The 18,456-nt window shown below is 36.7% G+C and overlaps 1 protein-coding gene across 2 annotated transcripts in view; it reads right to left on the reverse strand.

Annotated features, from left to right (window-relative positions):
* The window catches only part of GRID2 (glutamate ionotropic receptor delta type subunit 2), a 1,382,318-nt gene that overhangs the window by 269,312 nt on the left and 1,094,550 nt on the right, over positions 1-18,456 (reverse strand). For both annotated transcript variants that reach the window (XM_084785474.1, XM_084785473.1), the window contains exon 12: positions 17,861-17,999. In XM_084785474.1, coding sequence (XP_084641600.1) covers positions 17,861-17,999 — 139 coding nt within the window. The remainder of the gene's footprint in view (positions 1-17,860; positions 18,000-18,456) is intronic.

The raw sequence follows: 18,456 nt of genomic DNA on the forward strand, positions 1-18,456 counted from the left end.
AAGTAAAAGAGAGATTAAATTAACAAGACTATGGAAAGAACTATTGATGACCGTTACAGATGGTTCAACTTCAGTATTTGTTTGTTTTCTCCTGGAGAATATTTGGATCATTGGGAGGTATCATGGAATGAGTACCCTCTAAGGCTTTCTTCCTTCCTGTTAATACTATAGCCAATGGCTATCTTCTCTAGGAAATCCCATTGCTCATTTTAATAGCTCCTCCTCAGAAAAATTCCCCATCTCCTCAGAAACTCAGAAATGTGTTCGTCAAAGGATGTGGAAAGTAAACGGCAGAATGAAAAGTTTTCTTCATGTCAGAAAACAAATGTGGGGTCCAGAGTCTGGTTTGTATTTCACTACAATTGCCCCAGTTGCATGCTCAGCCTTGTAACAGTTTTCCTGCTTGTGCCTCTCCTTCCACTACCTGCATTGTCTGTGGACTCCAGAGAAGCTTGCTGCAGACTCAGCTTCCTCCTTCCTGTGTGGACTTCCTGACTCCTCCCTGCTAACCTATCCCCATTCTTTTGTGTCAGCCACAGATACCTAGAAACACTTTACTGGGACCTGCAGTAGCCACAGCTGGCAGTGACTCTGGCAGGTGACTCACACTACCCTGTCAGTCCTCCATTACAATCTCTCCATTTGCCAATCTTCCTGGTGCTAACCTCCTTATAGAAGCCCCGTTTCCACCTCAACTCTATTCTCCGGAGTCTTTACCTCTTGATTCAGACTACTCAGGTTCTCCCTAGCGGGGTCATCCTTGTCACTCTAGATGGATCTTGCCTCTGTGAAATGTACTTGCAAGATGCCCTCTTACCACAACACCTCCAAACCCTTGGGGACCCCACATCTTGGTATGAACTAGATCCCCTTAGCTCTTTCCTAGATCCCCTCTCAATCTTTCCCCCTTTTCTACTTCTATTCTTTTTATCCACCTACCCAAGGTGCAGAAGCACCAGACAAACCCTAACTACCATCCTTTCATATGATCCAGGGAGGCACACAGAACCAAGAATGGAACATCCACCCAACAAAGACTGGACATCAGCACCTAGAATCACCTCAATCATCCTAACCCCAAAGTTCTGGACCCCAGTGCAAAAACACAATCAGGAACAGCCAGGAAAACATACCTCTACCAGAACCCAGGAACCATACTACAGTGGGCCCTGACAAATGCAATGTAGCTGGAGCACAAGGCAAGTTCTTCAAGGTAGCAATTGTGAATATAGTCAAAGATTTTAAACAGAGTATGAATAAATCCTTTAGTGAAGTCTGTAAAAATACAAGCCAACCAGAAAGAAATGAGGAAAACAGCTTAAGACATGAAAGTAGAAATAAAATAATCAAAGAAAACCGAAACTGAGAAAAAATTGAAAATAAAACATTTAAGAAGTCAAACACAATCATCAGAAGCAAATCTCACCAATTGAGAATAAGACATGAAAAAGAAAATTTCAAAAGTCTTTAATATTGAATAAACAAAAACACAACATACCCAAACCCATGGGACATAGTGATGTCAGTTTTAAGAGGTAAATTAATAGCACTGTGTCTACAAAAAAACCAACACACCAAACCAACAAAACCAAAACTGAAAAACCAAACCAACCAACCAAATAAACAAAAACAAACAAACAAACAAACAAACCAGCATTGACTTCATAGTTGATAAAAATCTCTAGAACAAAATGGGAAAGAAATAAATACACTCCCAAAAGAGTAGATGGCAAGAAATAATCAAACTTGAGGTTGAAACCAGTAAAGCAGAACAAACAAAAATACAATACAGAGAATCAATAAGATGAAAAAGTAGTTCTTTCAGGAAAATCAGTAACACTGATAAACCCATCACAAAATTAACTAAAAGATAAGAGAATATCAGAATTAATAAAATTAGAGACAAAAGGGTAACATCACAATAGACACAAGAAATACAGACAACCATAAGGACATAGTTAAAAACAGACAAACAACCTATACTCCACCAATTTGTAAAATCTAAAAGAAATGGATAAATTTCCTAAGTAAAACCAAGATCAGATAAGACATTTAATCAGACTCACAATGCTTAGTGAAGTAGAAGCAGTAATTAAAAGCCTCCCAAGAACAAAGCCCAGAGCCAGATGGATTCAGTGCAGAATTCTACTAGACCTTCAAAGAGGAGTTAACACCAATTTATCTCTGATTATTCCACAAAATAGAAACTGAAGGAACATTAACTAATTCTTTTTATGAAGCCATTATTACAGGCACACCTCGATCACTCAAAGATCCATCAAAAAAAAAAAAAAGAAAATTACAAACCAGTATCCTTTGTGAAAAATATGCAAATATTCTCAATAAAATACTACCAAACAAAAGCAAGAACTCATCAAAAGGATGATAATCAAGTAGGCTTCATCCCAGAGACACAGTGATGGTTCTACGTATGTCAATAAACATAAGCCACCATATAACTGAAAAACAAAAACCCTGTGGTCATTTCATTAGATACGGAAAAGGGTTTTTGACAAAATCCAGTACTCTTCATTGTGAAAGTCCTAAGGAGACTAGGGACACAAGGCACATTCCTCAACATAATGAAGGCAATGCAGAGCGAGTTCACAGCCAACCTTAATCTAAATGGAGAGGAAACTGAAAATATGTCCACTAAAATTAGGAAAAAATACAATAATGTCCACTCTCTCCATACCTATTCTTTAAAGTACTTGAAGCTTTATCTAGAGCAACAAGGCAACTAAAAGGCATCCAGGGCATGCAAATTGGAAAGAAAACATTTACATATCTTTATATGCAGATGATAAGCTTTATACATAAAAGACCATATAAACTCCACCAGGAAACTTCTGCAGCTAATTAACACTTTCAGTAAAGTAGCAGGGTACAAAATTAGTACACAAAAATCAGTACTCTTCCTGTATAGAAATGGCAAACAGACTAAGAAAGAAATTAGGGAAACAAAAACCTTTTACATTAGCCTTACAGTATTATCTTGGGATAACTCTAATCAAGCAAGTGAAAGACTTGTAAATAAAAGCTTTACAACATTGAAGAAGTTGAAGAAGATAATAGAATATGGAGAAAAATCTCCTGCATTCATGTATTAGTTGGTTTAATATAGTGAATATGGCCATCCTATTAAAAACAATCTATAGATTCATTTCAATTCCCTTCAAAATTTTGACACAATTCTTCACAGAAATTGAAAAGACAATGCTCACAATGTTAAACTTCATATGGAAACACACACACACACACACACAACCCAGGATAGCTAGATCAATCCGAAATTATAAAATAACTATTGGAAGGATCACCATGTATGACCTCAAATTGTACTACAAAGCTATAGTAGTAAAATCAGCATGGTATTGGAATAAAAACAGACTTGTTGGCCAATGATTAAGGGTGGAAAGGGGTCTACAGCTAAATGGTGAAGTCCTCCAGCCTTTCCTTCACTGTCCCTAGCTCATCTTCCCTCTACCTATATCCTGAAACCCTCATCTTAACCCCAACCTGCCCCATTGTGTTACTACAGAGGATACTAGACAGAACTAATTTCTACTTATTGGGCTCTGAACTCTTGTAGAATGCTTTTTATCTTTCTTTTATTTTACTCTGTGAGACCAATTTTCATGTAGCCCAAGCTATGTAGTGAAGGCTGACCTTAAACTTCTAATCCTCCGCCTGCCTCTATCTTCTAAGCACTAGAATTACAGGCATGTGTTACCACTGACAGCTGGATACGATACTTACTTATTTATTGCTTATGCATATATTTTGAAAATAGATTATTTTCTCATACACCACGCCTTCCTCTACTCTCTACTTTTTCTCACCTCTCATCCCCTCTGGATCAATTCCCTTTCTGTCTCATTAGAAAAGAACAGGCTTAAAAGTAGGGAATGTTTCACAAATTTTCACATCATCCTTGCCTGAGGGCCATGCTAATGTTCTCTGGGTCCTTTTAATTTTATCATATGTGCTGACCAAGTGAGCATTTGACATATATTTTTAAGAATTGCTTACTTATGAGCTAGAGTTCCAAGTGATCTTGGTCTAGAAAATACAATGCTTTCCACACATAAGGAAAACATTTCTCCCTTCTAGATTGCCTTCCATGTGCTGGACTATGGGTTTAGGAAATAGTTGCCCAACAAATGGCTCTGAAGACATTCCTAAAAGACTTAGGAGTGTCCTGCCACTCTCCTCAACAAAGGTGTTAGGGGTACCCCTTTTCTTCCAAGGGTTTAACTCGACTAGCCACAGGTAAGTTGGAAGTCTGTGGGAAACAGATCCACTTGAGATCAAGCTGGATATCTGAGACCACTTAAGAGAGCAAACACCTGCTGATGGGAATTTCTCTACTTCCCTTACAAATGGAAAGGCTGAGTCAAACAAGCGGATAGGGTGGGCGATGTTATGCAGACAGAGGAAAACAGAAATGTTTGCTATTTTTCATTACTGTTGAGCACACATAATAAAAATTCTTGTGTCTCCTATCTGGCACACATCTTAAATCCAACCATTTAGGAAGATGCAGCAAGAATATCCTTGAATATGAATGAGTCAGCCTGATCTACAGAGAAAGAGCCTGTTTAAAAACAAAAGAGACAACACAGAAACTGACCAGGTGTTATGGCACATGCCTCAATCTCAATACTCAGAGAAGGCAGAGGCAGGGGTATTTTTGTGAGTTCAAGGCCAGCCCAGGCTACATAGTGAATTCCAGACCACCCAGAAGTAAAATCTCTTAAGAGAGGCCATGGAATTCTGTCAAATTAATCATCCTCAGTTCTCCCATTTTCTATATAATATATCATGAAAAAATATTTAGCTGAGTATATTAAGAATGACCATGAGGCTGGGTGTGGTGGCACACGCCTACTCAGGAGGCAGAGGCAGGCGGGTCGCTGTGAGTTCAAGGCCAGCCCGGTCTACAAAGCGAGTCCAGGATAGCCAAGGCTAACACAGAGAGACCCTGCCTCGAAAAACCAAACCAACCAACCAAACAAACAAAAACAACAACAAAAAAAACCAAAAAAAACAAAAAAAGAATGACCATGATTTTCCTAGATCCGTATGGCCAGCATTGACAGCCAGCTGATTATCATCTTTATGCTAAAATTCTATCTTCAAATAATCCATCAGATTACAAAAGTAGAACAATGGAGCTTTAAATTTCTATATTCTTGAAAATACAAGCAGCACTTCATTAGTTACTATGCATTCCCAGGTGATGACCGTTTCCAACCTCTGTTAAGAAGGAGTGCCCCAGAGTCACATCAGAGGTCAGTGAGGAGCTACCACCAGCAAAGAGTGACTGGCTTATCAGAGTCTCATGATGCAAACACCTGCCAGAAAAACTGACTTAAATAGCCTCAAACTATTTCAGAGAAGCCTGTCAGTATGCTCTTAGATGCTTACTCACAATATGCTATTTGTTTAGATAATAAATATTTTGTTCCTTTTATCCTTTAAGCTTCCTCATTGTTGAATTAAAGACTAAATTCTTTTAGTTCTTATCTGCAGAATCTATGATCACTTTTTGCAGGTATTAGCTGCTCATTGTTTTTCAGCTACTAAAGAGGTCACAGTTATCTTTAAAAGGCTTAAAGAATGATACTAGGTAACTTCTCATTTTCTTGAAAAACACTAATGTCATGTTTTAAATTTGTGATTATCAGACAGTTCATTCTGAAACTGTTTTCATCCCATAAATTTGAGATATTACACACACACACACACACACACACAGACACACACACACACACACACACACACACACACACACACATATACATACAAGGTAAATCATCACTTATTTGCCCTCATTAAACTTCATCTTACTTATAATCACCTTGCTTAATTTGTCAAGGTCCTCATAAATTCTTAAAGTGTGGTTCAAGTCAATAATTACCCCTACTCAATGAAGAGTAATCTGCATATTTAATAAGATCACTCCCTATTTCATATTTCAAATCAACACTGAAATGTTAATTAGTATCCAGACCAATGCTGACTTGTGAAAACTACTTTATTCAATATACCCTTTAAGGCTGACATTGAACCATTGATCATTACCTTGCATATGGCTTATTAACAAGCTATAGTGCAAAAATATATACTAATTCTACATGAAACAATGACCCCAATAAAATGCTCTGTACATTCAAATGCACAATCAACAGTAATTTGAAATTTTTTCATAGATATTTTAAGAAGTCTAAAACATTAATTATATCATCAAAATCTTTATGAGTAGGGGTTGTCAGTGGAGACTGAGGAGAATGAAGTTAAAGAAATAACTGTAAGCTAACTTAGTAGCCAATAAGAAAGATCCAATGAAACATCCTTTCACAGTAATATGACAAGTCAGGGTGTTTATGAATCTCAGCAAAAGCAGAGATAGTGGCTGTTCACAACAGAACAGGGGGCCAAGTTTAAAATTCCCCAATGCCAAATGATGTACTTCTTCTTCAAAGTGCAGTGAGCCTGGGGATTTTCCCAAAACACTCATCTGTATTTTCAACAACTATTCAGAGAAATTCTGTTCCATCTAAGTGATCCTTGTTTTTAATCAACCGCAACTGAAGTTGGTACTGCAGATCTATTTGGCTACTGAGAAGCCTTACTGGAAGCCGAGGCTCAAATGCTGGAACTGCAAATGTGCCTCCAACCTAAGTTCAAGAGCAAATCTAAAGAACAGGCAGCATTTTCTCATGAAAACCTGCAGACTTTTTGGAAAAGAGCCCAAGCCAGCTGCTCCTGACCCTGCTCCTCGTCTTTGCTGTCCCATGTCCTTTCTTGAACGCCTGCCTCTCCTCCAGCTTCATCCTTAGCACCAGGGTTTGAGAATGAAGACTCTACCAGGGGTGTTGTATGTGTGTAGGAGAGGAGGATAAAGCCATCAGAATAAATTATGTTTAGATGGTAAGACAAGGAGAAACTAAGAGCATCCAAACTAATGGGGTTTAACGCCCCCTCAGTGTAGGAGGCGTTTGTTTGTAGGAGACAAACAAAGGTCACTGGCAAGGTGGAGGAGCCAGGAAAGGAAGTGGGACTTGAAAAACGGAAGCCGACCTAAAAACATCTTAACTCCTAAACAACTAAGCTTCATTGTAAAACTAAGCTACCTTAAGTTGATAATGACAAGATGTGATGGAGACTGATTTACATTCAGAATTTAAGATGCACCAAGATAGGAAAGATGTTTTCGTCAAGGCTGTGAAATAAAATAGCCAAAACACTAAGAATGTAGCATTTATATAATGCCTGATTGTGCCATGTTTCTTCTTGCTATAGGTAGTTTATTGTATATATGTGTAATAATATAAATGTCTATGTAGAAAATAAAAAATGTTTAATTAATAAAAAGAAAAAGAAAACCAGAAGCAGAAAAAGAAGACAGAGGTATGAGTTATGAAACACATCTTAGACTATTTCCTTCCCTCCTCTTTTTTTCTTTTATTTCTTGTATTGGCATATATTCATTGTACATAGTCCTGTTTCAAGCATCATGTACGTTGACCACCCCCATCCAGATTATAACTGATAACTATCTGATTGGCTGTATAACTTGTATATTGTGAATTGAATTGCAATAAATACAAAAAACAAACTAACCAACAACCTGTATGATACATTGTCTTAGAATCCTTTTGTTATAGATTATAGCATGGGTAGTTTTATTTTTAGTTATTTCCCTTTTCCTCTCTATTTAATTAATTATGTATTTGTTGGTTGTTTTGTTTTTTGTTTTTTGTTTTTTTTTCTTTTCCTGAGACAGGATTTCTCTGTGCAGCCTTGGCTGTTCTGGAACTTACTCTGTAGAAGAGGCTAGCCTCAAACTCTAGAGTTCCCCTGTGTCTGCCCTCTATGTGCTAGAATTAAAGGTGTGCACTATATGACTACCCAGTGTATTTTTAGTTTTTATGAGGAAATTCTATATTGCTGTCCATAGTGGATAGACTACTTCATATCAACAATGTCTGGCTGTAAGTCTCAGCATCTGTTTCGAACTGCTGCTGGGTGGAGCCTTTCAAAAGGCAACTTAGACAGGCTCCTGTCTGTAAGTGTAGCAGAGCATTATTAATAGCTTATAAATGTTATAAAAACCTATTTGTTAATTTTTAGGATTATTTGCTGAGCTCTTGAAATTCTTCTCAGCAAGACTTAACTTATGCTTTTATCTTGAAGAGTTTCCTATAATTGTTTCAGAATTCAACTCATAATAAACCATATGATATAATTTTAATTGATTTAAGTAAGGGTAAACAACAGGTTGTTCGTGCTATGTGTGTAAATCTGACTATTTCAGTACTATTATAGAAGGGGACGTCTTTCTAAAAAAACAAAAACAAACACAGCAGCAGCAGCAACAACAACAACAACAACAAAACTCAACTAAACAACAACAAAACCACCCAAAATTTGCTCAAGAATCACATGGATGTAGTTGTGTGTAATTAATTCTGACTTGTTCTCTTCTCCTCTACACTATTTTATTGACCTAGGGTCTGTTTTGTGTTGACGTGAAGGAGAGATAAACATGTTTTTTGTTTAGATCACAAGTGAGGGATGAGAAAAATACTTGTGAGAGAGCAGGTGATGTTTATCCCCTTAGAAGTCGAACTACCATGTGAGGGAGATTGGTTGTTAACCAGCTGAAAAATTATCCTTGAACAAATCCTGAGAGGAAATATAAATGTGAGCCAAAAACAGGAAGCAGAGGCTTTGGAGACTTGGGATACTTTTGTCTGTTCATTGCTCCACTTCTAGATGTTTCTTAGGCTTTGGCTCTCTGGGCTCCAGCAGAGGCTTTGGGTTCCGGCTGCTCCAGGTTCCAGCAGAAGATATCCTGCTGATTACATCAGGAGAATCATTGCTCAGAACTAATATCCTTATGCTTTCATTATTGTATTCTTTAATCTCCTTTTCCTGTTGTTTAGGTTAGTCGGGTTATAAGTGAGGTACTCTCAGTTAATAAGTTCGTAATAAAATATAACTGCTAAGAAAATTGAGCCTGCATTGGTGTTGGGGTTTTTCTTACTGTAGTTCCATGCTATGAGTTGATGTCTGATACTGTGCTTTACTGTAGTATTTTCCGCACTGCTCTTTCTGCTTAGTTTTATGTTAGCTATTTGGATTACTTATTCTTCCTCCGTTCTTGTTGTTTATTATAGGCACAATCATTTCTATTATTGTTTTTGTTTTGTTTTTAATCTGGGAAAGTGACTTATTTTGTATGTTGATTTTTTTTTATGCTGCTACTGTTAAAAGTGTGTATTACTTTCAAGAGTTTTCTTGTAGAGTTTTTACAGCATCCTTTGTATGATACTAAATCATACACAAATAGGTATTTAATTTTTTTTCCTCCCTGAATTTGTTTATGATTTTCCTGAGTAACTTTGATTACATCACATATATTCTGTAAGGCTGGCATAAGATCAAGGACTTGTTTAAATAAATTTACAACTAAAGTTTTTCTTTCTGCTTTAATTATGATGTATAGATTTACTGATTATAATAGATTGGCATCACAGTCATTGTCTTTCAGAGGTTGAAATACATCATTACATGCCCTTCTGGATTTTAGAATTTCTGATAGGGAAAGCATTATTTTCTGATAATTTGTCTGTGCTGGATTGATGCCTTTCTCTTAAATATTTCAGTGCTCTTTCTTTCTGGTCTTATTAATTTATTGGTCTAAGGGCCTCATGTATCTAGTTGGCTATTTCTTTGATTAAATAATTAAATTTCTTGTAAGATTTTTATTAAGTATAGTTCCTGTACCTTTAGATTGACATTCTTCTCATTCTTTAATGGCCCTAATATGCAGATTTGTTCACTTAATGGTGTCCCATGGGTCTTGTATAATCTGTTGATAATTTATTATTTCATCTTTGTCATTTTTTGAATGGTTCAAAATCTACTTTGTCTTCAAGCCCTCAAATTCTTTCTTTCTTTTGATCTACTCAAGTGATGAGGCTTTCCATAGAGATGTTTTACCAATGTATTAAGACATCACTTCCAGATTTCAATTTGAATTTTCAGCATTTATGCCATTTATTAATTCCTTATTTCATAGCCCCATATTGTCTTCCTTACATACATCAGCTGTTAGTGCTTAATTGGATACATTCTGGAATTTATTCATGTCGTTTTAATTTTGTTGAACATTCTTATAATCATTTGCTTATTTCTTTGGGATACATATGACTAATCCTCAGTGGCCTACCTTATGGAAGAGCTACTAATTCTTGAAGGAACTCTGCTGCCTGTATTTTTACGTTTCCTGTGTTTCTACATTGATAATTCTATATCTGTGATAAGGTGTTGAAATTTAAAGTAAATGAAAAACTCTTGTTTTCTTTCAGTGGAAACATTTGTAACATTCAAGTAGGAGCAGGATACAGTAGGATCAAGATATTTTTCTTCACTACCTGTCTGGTCATCTAAGTCAGTAGATGAACCCTCAGTTTTTGTACCTAGAGAACCAGGCTTTGAGTCCAACTCTACTATGAGAGCACACTCAATCATGATAAGTTGATATGCCCACCCTGAAGATATAGTAACAGTCAATTTTTCACATTTGATTTTCTCAACTTTAATAATTATCAGAAGTAAAAGAATATTCATAGTGTGTTGTGTACTATAGTATTAGGCAGTAAAACCAAGAGTAGAGAGTAAGTAACTAGAAATAGACTAGTAATTAGTTTTAGAGAAACAGTAAGAATAGAAAAGGGAAATTAAATAGTCTGGGAAAACAATAAAGACAAAGGGACCAAATTAAGCCATTTTAGCTAAAAAGAGAAAGGAAAGAAAAAAGAAATAAATTAGACAGATATACTAAAAAACTCACAGAACCTGAGGTAGGAAGATACCCTACTTCAAACCAACTTGTTTTCTTTGGCAAAGCCAAAAAAGAAAAAGAAAGAAAGAAAGGAAGGAAGGAAGAAAGAAAGAAAGAAAGAAGACAGGGTAGAACCATGCTGATTCTCTAAATGGAAATTGGATAGTATATTTGGAGAATGTGAAAAAAAATTGTGTAGGAGAGCAGAGGCTGTATGCTTTCCTTAACATGAGAAAAACAGGTCCTATCTCAGTATGCCCACTCCAATGGTTCAGACTTGATTTCCACAAGGTCCCTCATAGTATAGCCATGTTACTCTAGGTTCTGAGTTTGTTCTCCCAGTTATTGAATCTAGGACCTGGTATAGCATCCACTGTGTGCTCGGCCAGAACGTACCACTAATCTTGATGATTTCTATATTTGTTCTTTCTATATTGTTTTTGCAAATGTATGTCCTCTATTTGCACTCTATTTACACTCTAGTTACACAATGACACTTATCTATTTACACAGTGGTCCTCTGGTACACACCAAACCACAGGGTTTTGCACAGGTTGTAAACTTGTGGGGAGGAGGGTACTCTATTAGGCTTTGCTTAGAAAGGAAAGCTTAGGTAGGGATTCATATTCTTGAATGTTCAACAATTTTCTGATGGGGAGAGACAAAATGGGAGAGGGAGAAGAGTGAGAGAGTGTGTAAGAGAGCAAGAGAAAGAGAGAGAAAGAGAAAGAGAGAGAGAGAGAGAGAGAGAGAGAGAGAGAGAGAGAGAGAGAGAGAGAGAGAGTATTAGGGACTGCAAAGGCTCACTGGGTCTTGTGGGGGAGACAAATAAAGTGGGAGACAGCATTTAATTAAGCACTCAGTGAAGGGTGCATTTGAAAGACCAATATATACTTCCTAGGGTTTTGCTTCCTTTTTTAGAAGATAAAGTTCTGCCTATGACATCTAGATAGCTCTATGCTCATAAAATATCCATCACTGTAGTACTTAAGTGCCAGTATAACTGAGCCATCTCTACTCTGAACAATGCAGTATTAGGAGATGAATGCCTTCCTGTGTCTGCAGTGCCCATGAGTTCTGGAGCTAAGCCTCCACAATTCTGCACTGAGATGAAACACAGAAGCGGAATGAATCAAGCCCAGCTTTCTTTAGCCACCCTGACAGTGGCTGTTCCTAATAAAGTGTGCAATTCCCTCCTGAGAGCTCTGAAATAGGCTTCCACAGAACAATTGACAAGAGAGCAGGTGAGATATTGTGCAAAGCAAAAGACTGTATCCTTTGAGGTGTTTGTTCTTATGTGAAAGAACAGCTTGAAGGAATGACTTTAATATTTCTTTTGTGTTGCATGTGGTTGAAATGCACGTCGTAGTCTTCCACAGTCTCTCAAGATAGATTCAGGAAATCCTTTTATGGTTATTTATTGAGTGAATATTATTTGTAGCCACAATGTACTAGGTATTTAATGAGGCACTACATAAAGTCCTTCCTAGGTTGATACAAAAGTGATTAAAAACAGCCCTTGAGGAAATGCATTTTAATTAAAAAGATAAAACAGTAGAGCAACATGCCAACATAAGGCCAGAGAGAGTTCATAGCGTGATGGTGGTGGATAGATCTAAGCGGCTTAAAACACAGAGACATAAATCTAATTGTGAATATGGGAAACTACATAGAAGATTTTATATCTGAGCTACAGATTATGACAAGTATAAATAAAAATGAGTTATAAGAAGAATATGTGTATAGCAAACAACCTGACTTGGTGTTATTGCCATCCAATGTCAGGAGCTTCATATGATACTGGTTAGTCAAGCATTAAAGTGAGACCATCAAGTGAGTCACTTCTTTAACTTATACTTATGCTTAAATTCCAGTGATACTTGGCTGACACAGCAGGATTTTTTTTTTCTTTCGAGGGTATTAAAGAATCAAGTGACAAGGCCCTTACAGGGTAATGACCTTGTTAGGTGGCTCACTCTATTGGCCATGGCACTTGTGGCAGAAACAATAACATATCAACAGGGGTTTCCTTGGGTGTGGCTAGGAAGAGGGAGGATGTAGATGGGCAGATAGAAGAGTAAGATGAGGAAAATCTTTGTGTGGATAGAAGAGCGGTGTACTTTGATTGTAGTGGTGGACGGAAAAGTCTATACACATGGTAAATGGTATCTATGTCATTACATAGCAAAGTTTTCCATTCTTAAACTCATACTAATGAGGATGTAAAAATCCTATTATTGACATGATAAGATCTCTACTCATGATATAGGTTGTTGTTATATGTCCTGAAAGAATATTTTCTCAGTTAATTTGATTCAAAGGAATCAATAACTCAGCTGAACAATTATAATTCCCTGCAGCCTTGTTTATTTTCATGTTAAATGGTAGATAGCTTTTGGAAAGCAACAGTACAGGAAATACAAACATGATGGAGGTATAACCCTGTAGAGTATGTCTCTGGTTAAGCAAATGGTCAACTAGTAAGCTACAGTCTCAGCCCCTACCCAATACTGATGCTGACAATACTTTCGAAACTCTAGCTTCATCACTGCCGGTTTTTAGCCTGGCTAACCAGTAGAAAATCAAGCACCTGTTTTCAAATTTTTTTATGCCTACTAGTGTTTTGCCACTGGACCTGTATATGTGGCATATGTGCGCTTGGTGCCAGTGAATATCAGGAAGAAGTTACCAAATCCACAGGAACTGAAGCTACGGAAAGTGGTGACCCAGCATTGTGGCTCAGGGAACTGAACCTGGTTTCTCTGCAAGAACAATGTATGTTCTCAACAACTAAGTCATGCATGTCTTCAGCCCTACATTCTCTCTCTCTCTCTTTTTTTTTAGTAAACGTACAAACAACAACCACAATGAAAAACAGAAACAAAAAGTCATTAACATTCCCCCCCCCCTTGGAATCTGAACTGGCCATTTTGTATATGTCATTCTACCGTGTCCTGTCGATGAAGGGATGAGGGAGTTAAACTTATGCGTTATCTTTTACAAAGAAAATCCATTTTCCACATTTTAGATTGCAGCTAATATCTATTCAAAAGGACCTGTGGAATCCTCTCCCACTGACACTACTCTCTTCCCCTCTTGCCACTTAGGCCTGGAGAGCAGCCTTTGCTTTGAGGGAATGAAGATTTACATAGTCTACATTGGCCAATGGCACAGCAAATTTGGGATGATGAGAAGTGTTAACATTCACTGTTTAATTCAGTGAGAAGCTAATTTTATGAACACCAGTGCTTAAGATGGTACCGCATGAGCTGGTGGAAAGTATGTTCTCTAGGAAAAAATTAGAGTGGGAACTTCTCAAGAAACTGATTACTTACAGATAGAACTTTGTATCCAAGCAGAGTTATAGGCATTTGTGTCAACCAAGAAAGGTGAAACATAAAATTTGAAGTGATCTATAAGTTTTGGGAGAGAATCAGACTGCTCTAATTTATTTGGTTTTGATTCTTTTCCAAATAACACTGGTGATAGTATTGGAGGAAGTAGAAATATATTACACCCACCAATGACTTTTCATAATGCCTGTTGGCACTAGAAAGAAATAAATTTTAAGGAAATGAATGCTCAGTTACTTTGGAATGTAGAACTACACTTGAGGGAAACATCATGCAAAATTACACTTTTTTCCCTACTAAATTTTCCTTTTGAAGGAACCTTGGGAGAATATAAATTTGGAAATGGTGTCTGCTTCCACTGTTGAAGTAGTCTAGAAAGGAACTGGTGCTGGGAACATTGGGAACAACTAAATGGCAAAAATGCACATGTATAGCACGGCTTGCATCCTCAGCAAAACATTAGGTCAAGGAAACAAGGAGAATCATCACTAGATAAGAAACTAACTGCAGTGTCAACGCCATGCATTGGTAATGGGTTGACGTAAGTTAGACCACCAATTTCAGTGCTAACTGATGATTCTGACCATTTAGCTTCTGAAATTCATTTTCTTCATTTACAAAATGGAAATGATGGTAATATCTTGTGACAGTTACTTTGAGGCATAGATGAGAAAATAACTGCAAAATACTTAATGTCTGAATCATAGTTAGTGCTCAATAAGTGTCAGATTTATTGTTATTATTATTATTATTATTATTATTATTATTATTATTATTATTGCTGCTGTTGTTGTTATTGTATATAGTATAAGACCACATATTTATTGTTCATTTATTTATAAAGTCAAACTAAATGTACACAACTTGTTAAGCATAACTAAATATGCCTTTTAAGCTATACATTATTAATAGGAAGTGTATTTTCTAAAGTATATATTCATGAAATACCACCAACATGTCTGTCTAAATGCCTGAACAAAGATGACAGCAATAGACATGCTAACATGGACAAGTCTGGTGGAAGGTTCACAAGGCCTGAAAATGCTGAAAACAGGAGACACAGTCTTCTCTAGGAATGAGTACACCAGTTGGTTATTCAATAACAAATGGTTAGCCCCCACAACATGCATATAAGTAATATTATACACACTGAGTAGGGTATACTTATGTATTTATGAACACATACACACACACACACACACACACACACACACACACACACACACACACACAAAGCAATGGAGTACCTGAGTTGGTTCAGAGGGATGAAAAACAAAGGGAGGAATTATATAATTGTATTATATTCCAAATAAGATAAAAACATTATTCTAAAAAATAGGTTAATAAGGTTAACACTCCAATTTGTTCTAAAAAGCAGTTTTTCCACTTTCTATCTAATACCAAGTTGATCAGGCTAGAGGTCATTAAGCTAAGTAAAATGAGCCAAACACAGAAATACAATTACCGTAGTACAAAGTCAAATCCATGGAAGCAAAGATGGGAACAGTGGTGAGAGGTCTGTGGAGTGGTGGAAGGAAGGAGATGCTTGCTCAAAGGTGCAACATCAGTTACAAAATGAACACACTTGGGGAAATTTAACAAAACATTATGAGCAGTAATAGATGTGTTACCTAATCTAATTATAGAAATTAATACATGATGCATATGCACATCGGACTATCACATTTTGCATTTTAAATATGTTCACTTTTTCTTTGATTGGATATGCCAAAATGTCTTGCTCAGAGTGACACAGAGCAATCACAGATGCAGTTAACTCATGTGGATATGTATGTTAATAAACCTGGCTAACACAAAAGTCATTGCTTCTGTTTTAGACCAACTGAGGGTTTTCACAACATTCTATAAAGTACTTTCTTTGCCCTGAATTCTTAGTAAATGCTAAGGCTTTATTCTTAACTCTGATACTTCCATCTCTAAACAGAGATGGCACATGAATAGTTGAGTGTAGGGAATAAGAACTGTTGCAATGCCCTGGAGGACAGGTTCAGGCACCAGGCACCCCGAAGTTCTGCTCTTTACCCAGACACTTGGTGCATGAATATAAAATTTCTTTTGCTTCTCATCTTCAGTTTTTCATTTGTAAAGGGTGTCATGAATACTATAGATTTTGGAAGATGGTAATGAGCATTATTAAATGAACCAATGTGCATTGAGTAGCACAGATACTGGCATCTGATAACTAATTGCTAAATGATGGTTATTATTTTTCTGTTACTAATTTCATCAATTTTTCCTAGGCTATTACAATAGTGTTCATTATTATTCAGTCTCCCACACTTTACTCAGGAGGGTAATACATTGGGAAACTATGAAGGGTTTGTACTAAAGCAACAATTATAAAACACTTTTAGGAACATGATTTGATGAGAGAAATTAGAAGTATCATTTTCATGAATGCAGAAAAGAGTTGGATGTCTGTGAGTATTACTAGTTGACTTTGGGGGGTTGCACTTCAGATTGTAGACTGAAGAAAAATAATGTATATTTTATAAATAATTAATTCTTGATTTGGCATTATATTATAATGACTTTCTGGTCACTAACAGAGTTCATTTACATAAGTTTTACAGACAATAAGTTTTATGTTTTTAGTAAAGGGAAATTGACTCTAGGAAATTTTTCTACATTTCTAGTTTTTCTCATTTGAATTGGCCAGTTTTGAGACATGAATGTTGATCTTTTTAATACCATGTTTGTTTGGAGTTAAATAAGACAATTCCAGAGGAATGTTTCTTAGGACAGTGTGTAGAACACTGTGTCCATTTAGGGCAGAAACTCTATGACACTGAAGCCCCTTTAGTTTAAAACTGTGAAGAGAGAAAATGCTGCAAGGTTATAGGTCTTGTGGGAAAGGCCGTTACGATCTGAAGGACAGACTTCTGTAAGTGAGTATCATGGTTTATGGCCATTTCCCATCATTGTTACTGATGCGGGAGAAAGAGCAGTGATGATGACCACATTGGTATCAATGTAGACGAGCAGAATGTGGTCACTAGAATGCAGTTTGTCTGTCTGTCTGTCTGTTAGTCAGTCTGTTTGTCTGTCTCTCCCTCTCCTCCCAGCTTCCCCTTCTCATTGTATGTCCTCACCCTCAGAGTAACTTAGCTATTTACTCTGATTGCACAAAATGAGACAAACTCATGGGAAAGACGCTTTATTTCATAAAGTTCTTTGTTCTTTTTTTTCATAATTTTCTCTGACATCGTTGCATCCTTGAAGGTTTGCTTATTTTTATTTTATGAATATGTCTGCAGGTATGTCTGTACACTATGTGTATGCAATGATGGCAGAGTCCAGTAGAGGGTATTGGGTCCCTGAGAACTAAAGCTAATGATGGTTTTAAGAAATTTCTCCTGCCCTGGCGTAGTTACCCTCTGTGAAGGTTAAAGTAAAAATTTCATGATATATAGTCCTTTCAGGAAAATGTGCAAAACAATATTTGTGTTGTAATCCATACTTTATAAAATAAAATATTTAGGATTGATATTCTGAGGTATCATAGAATTAAGCCTTTGGCGAAAAGGAGAGTGACAATTTATTATCAGATAGTGGACATTCACGTACAGAGGGCTTTCCCTATGGCATGCCCAATGTTTGATTACTACGGGAATCTATGCCTACTTACTGGATGGAGCTCTCAATGCGCGTGATAGTGAGGAAAGCAGCAAGGTTTGCTGTATAAGATGAGATGACAATCAGAGCAAATAGCCACCATGCCCCCATCATCATTCGGGTTGCCAGAGTTGTGTATGGGACTTCCCCACCTGTGGAAAGAGGAGAAATGACGACATCAACAAGCTTTAATTGAGAAACCGAGGTCATACATGTTCAGTGCCAAAATAGGCGACAAAACATTTCCCTTCACATCAGTGCAGACCTCCATATTTTATTACTCTTTTTTTATTATCTTCTATGGAACTATGTGAGACTTTGTTAAAAAGAAGCATGATAAATATTCCACAAAATATGTTGAAATGATAATTCTTTCCTATTCTTATTACCATCACAAATTAATATACCATTTTATCCTTTAAATGAAATATTAGATGATTTTTAGTTAACTTCCCTGGAAGTGCGGGCTGCTGAAAACCTTGGTATCACATATGTTGCCATTGACTTCAGTATCACTACATTTGATTCTTCCTGCCCCTATCTTAACAGGCCACTCATAACATTGTTTAAAATGCCTGTACATTGTCTATACACTATTATGTCCTGTGT

The sequence above is a fragment of the Acomys minous genome (assembly GCF_964271855.1).
Source record: "Acomys minous genome assembly, chromosome: 6".
NCBI classification, from domain to species: Eukaryota; Metazoa; Chordata; class Mammalia; order Rodentia; family Muridae; genus Acomys; species Acomys minous.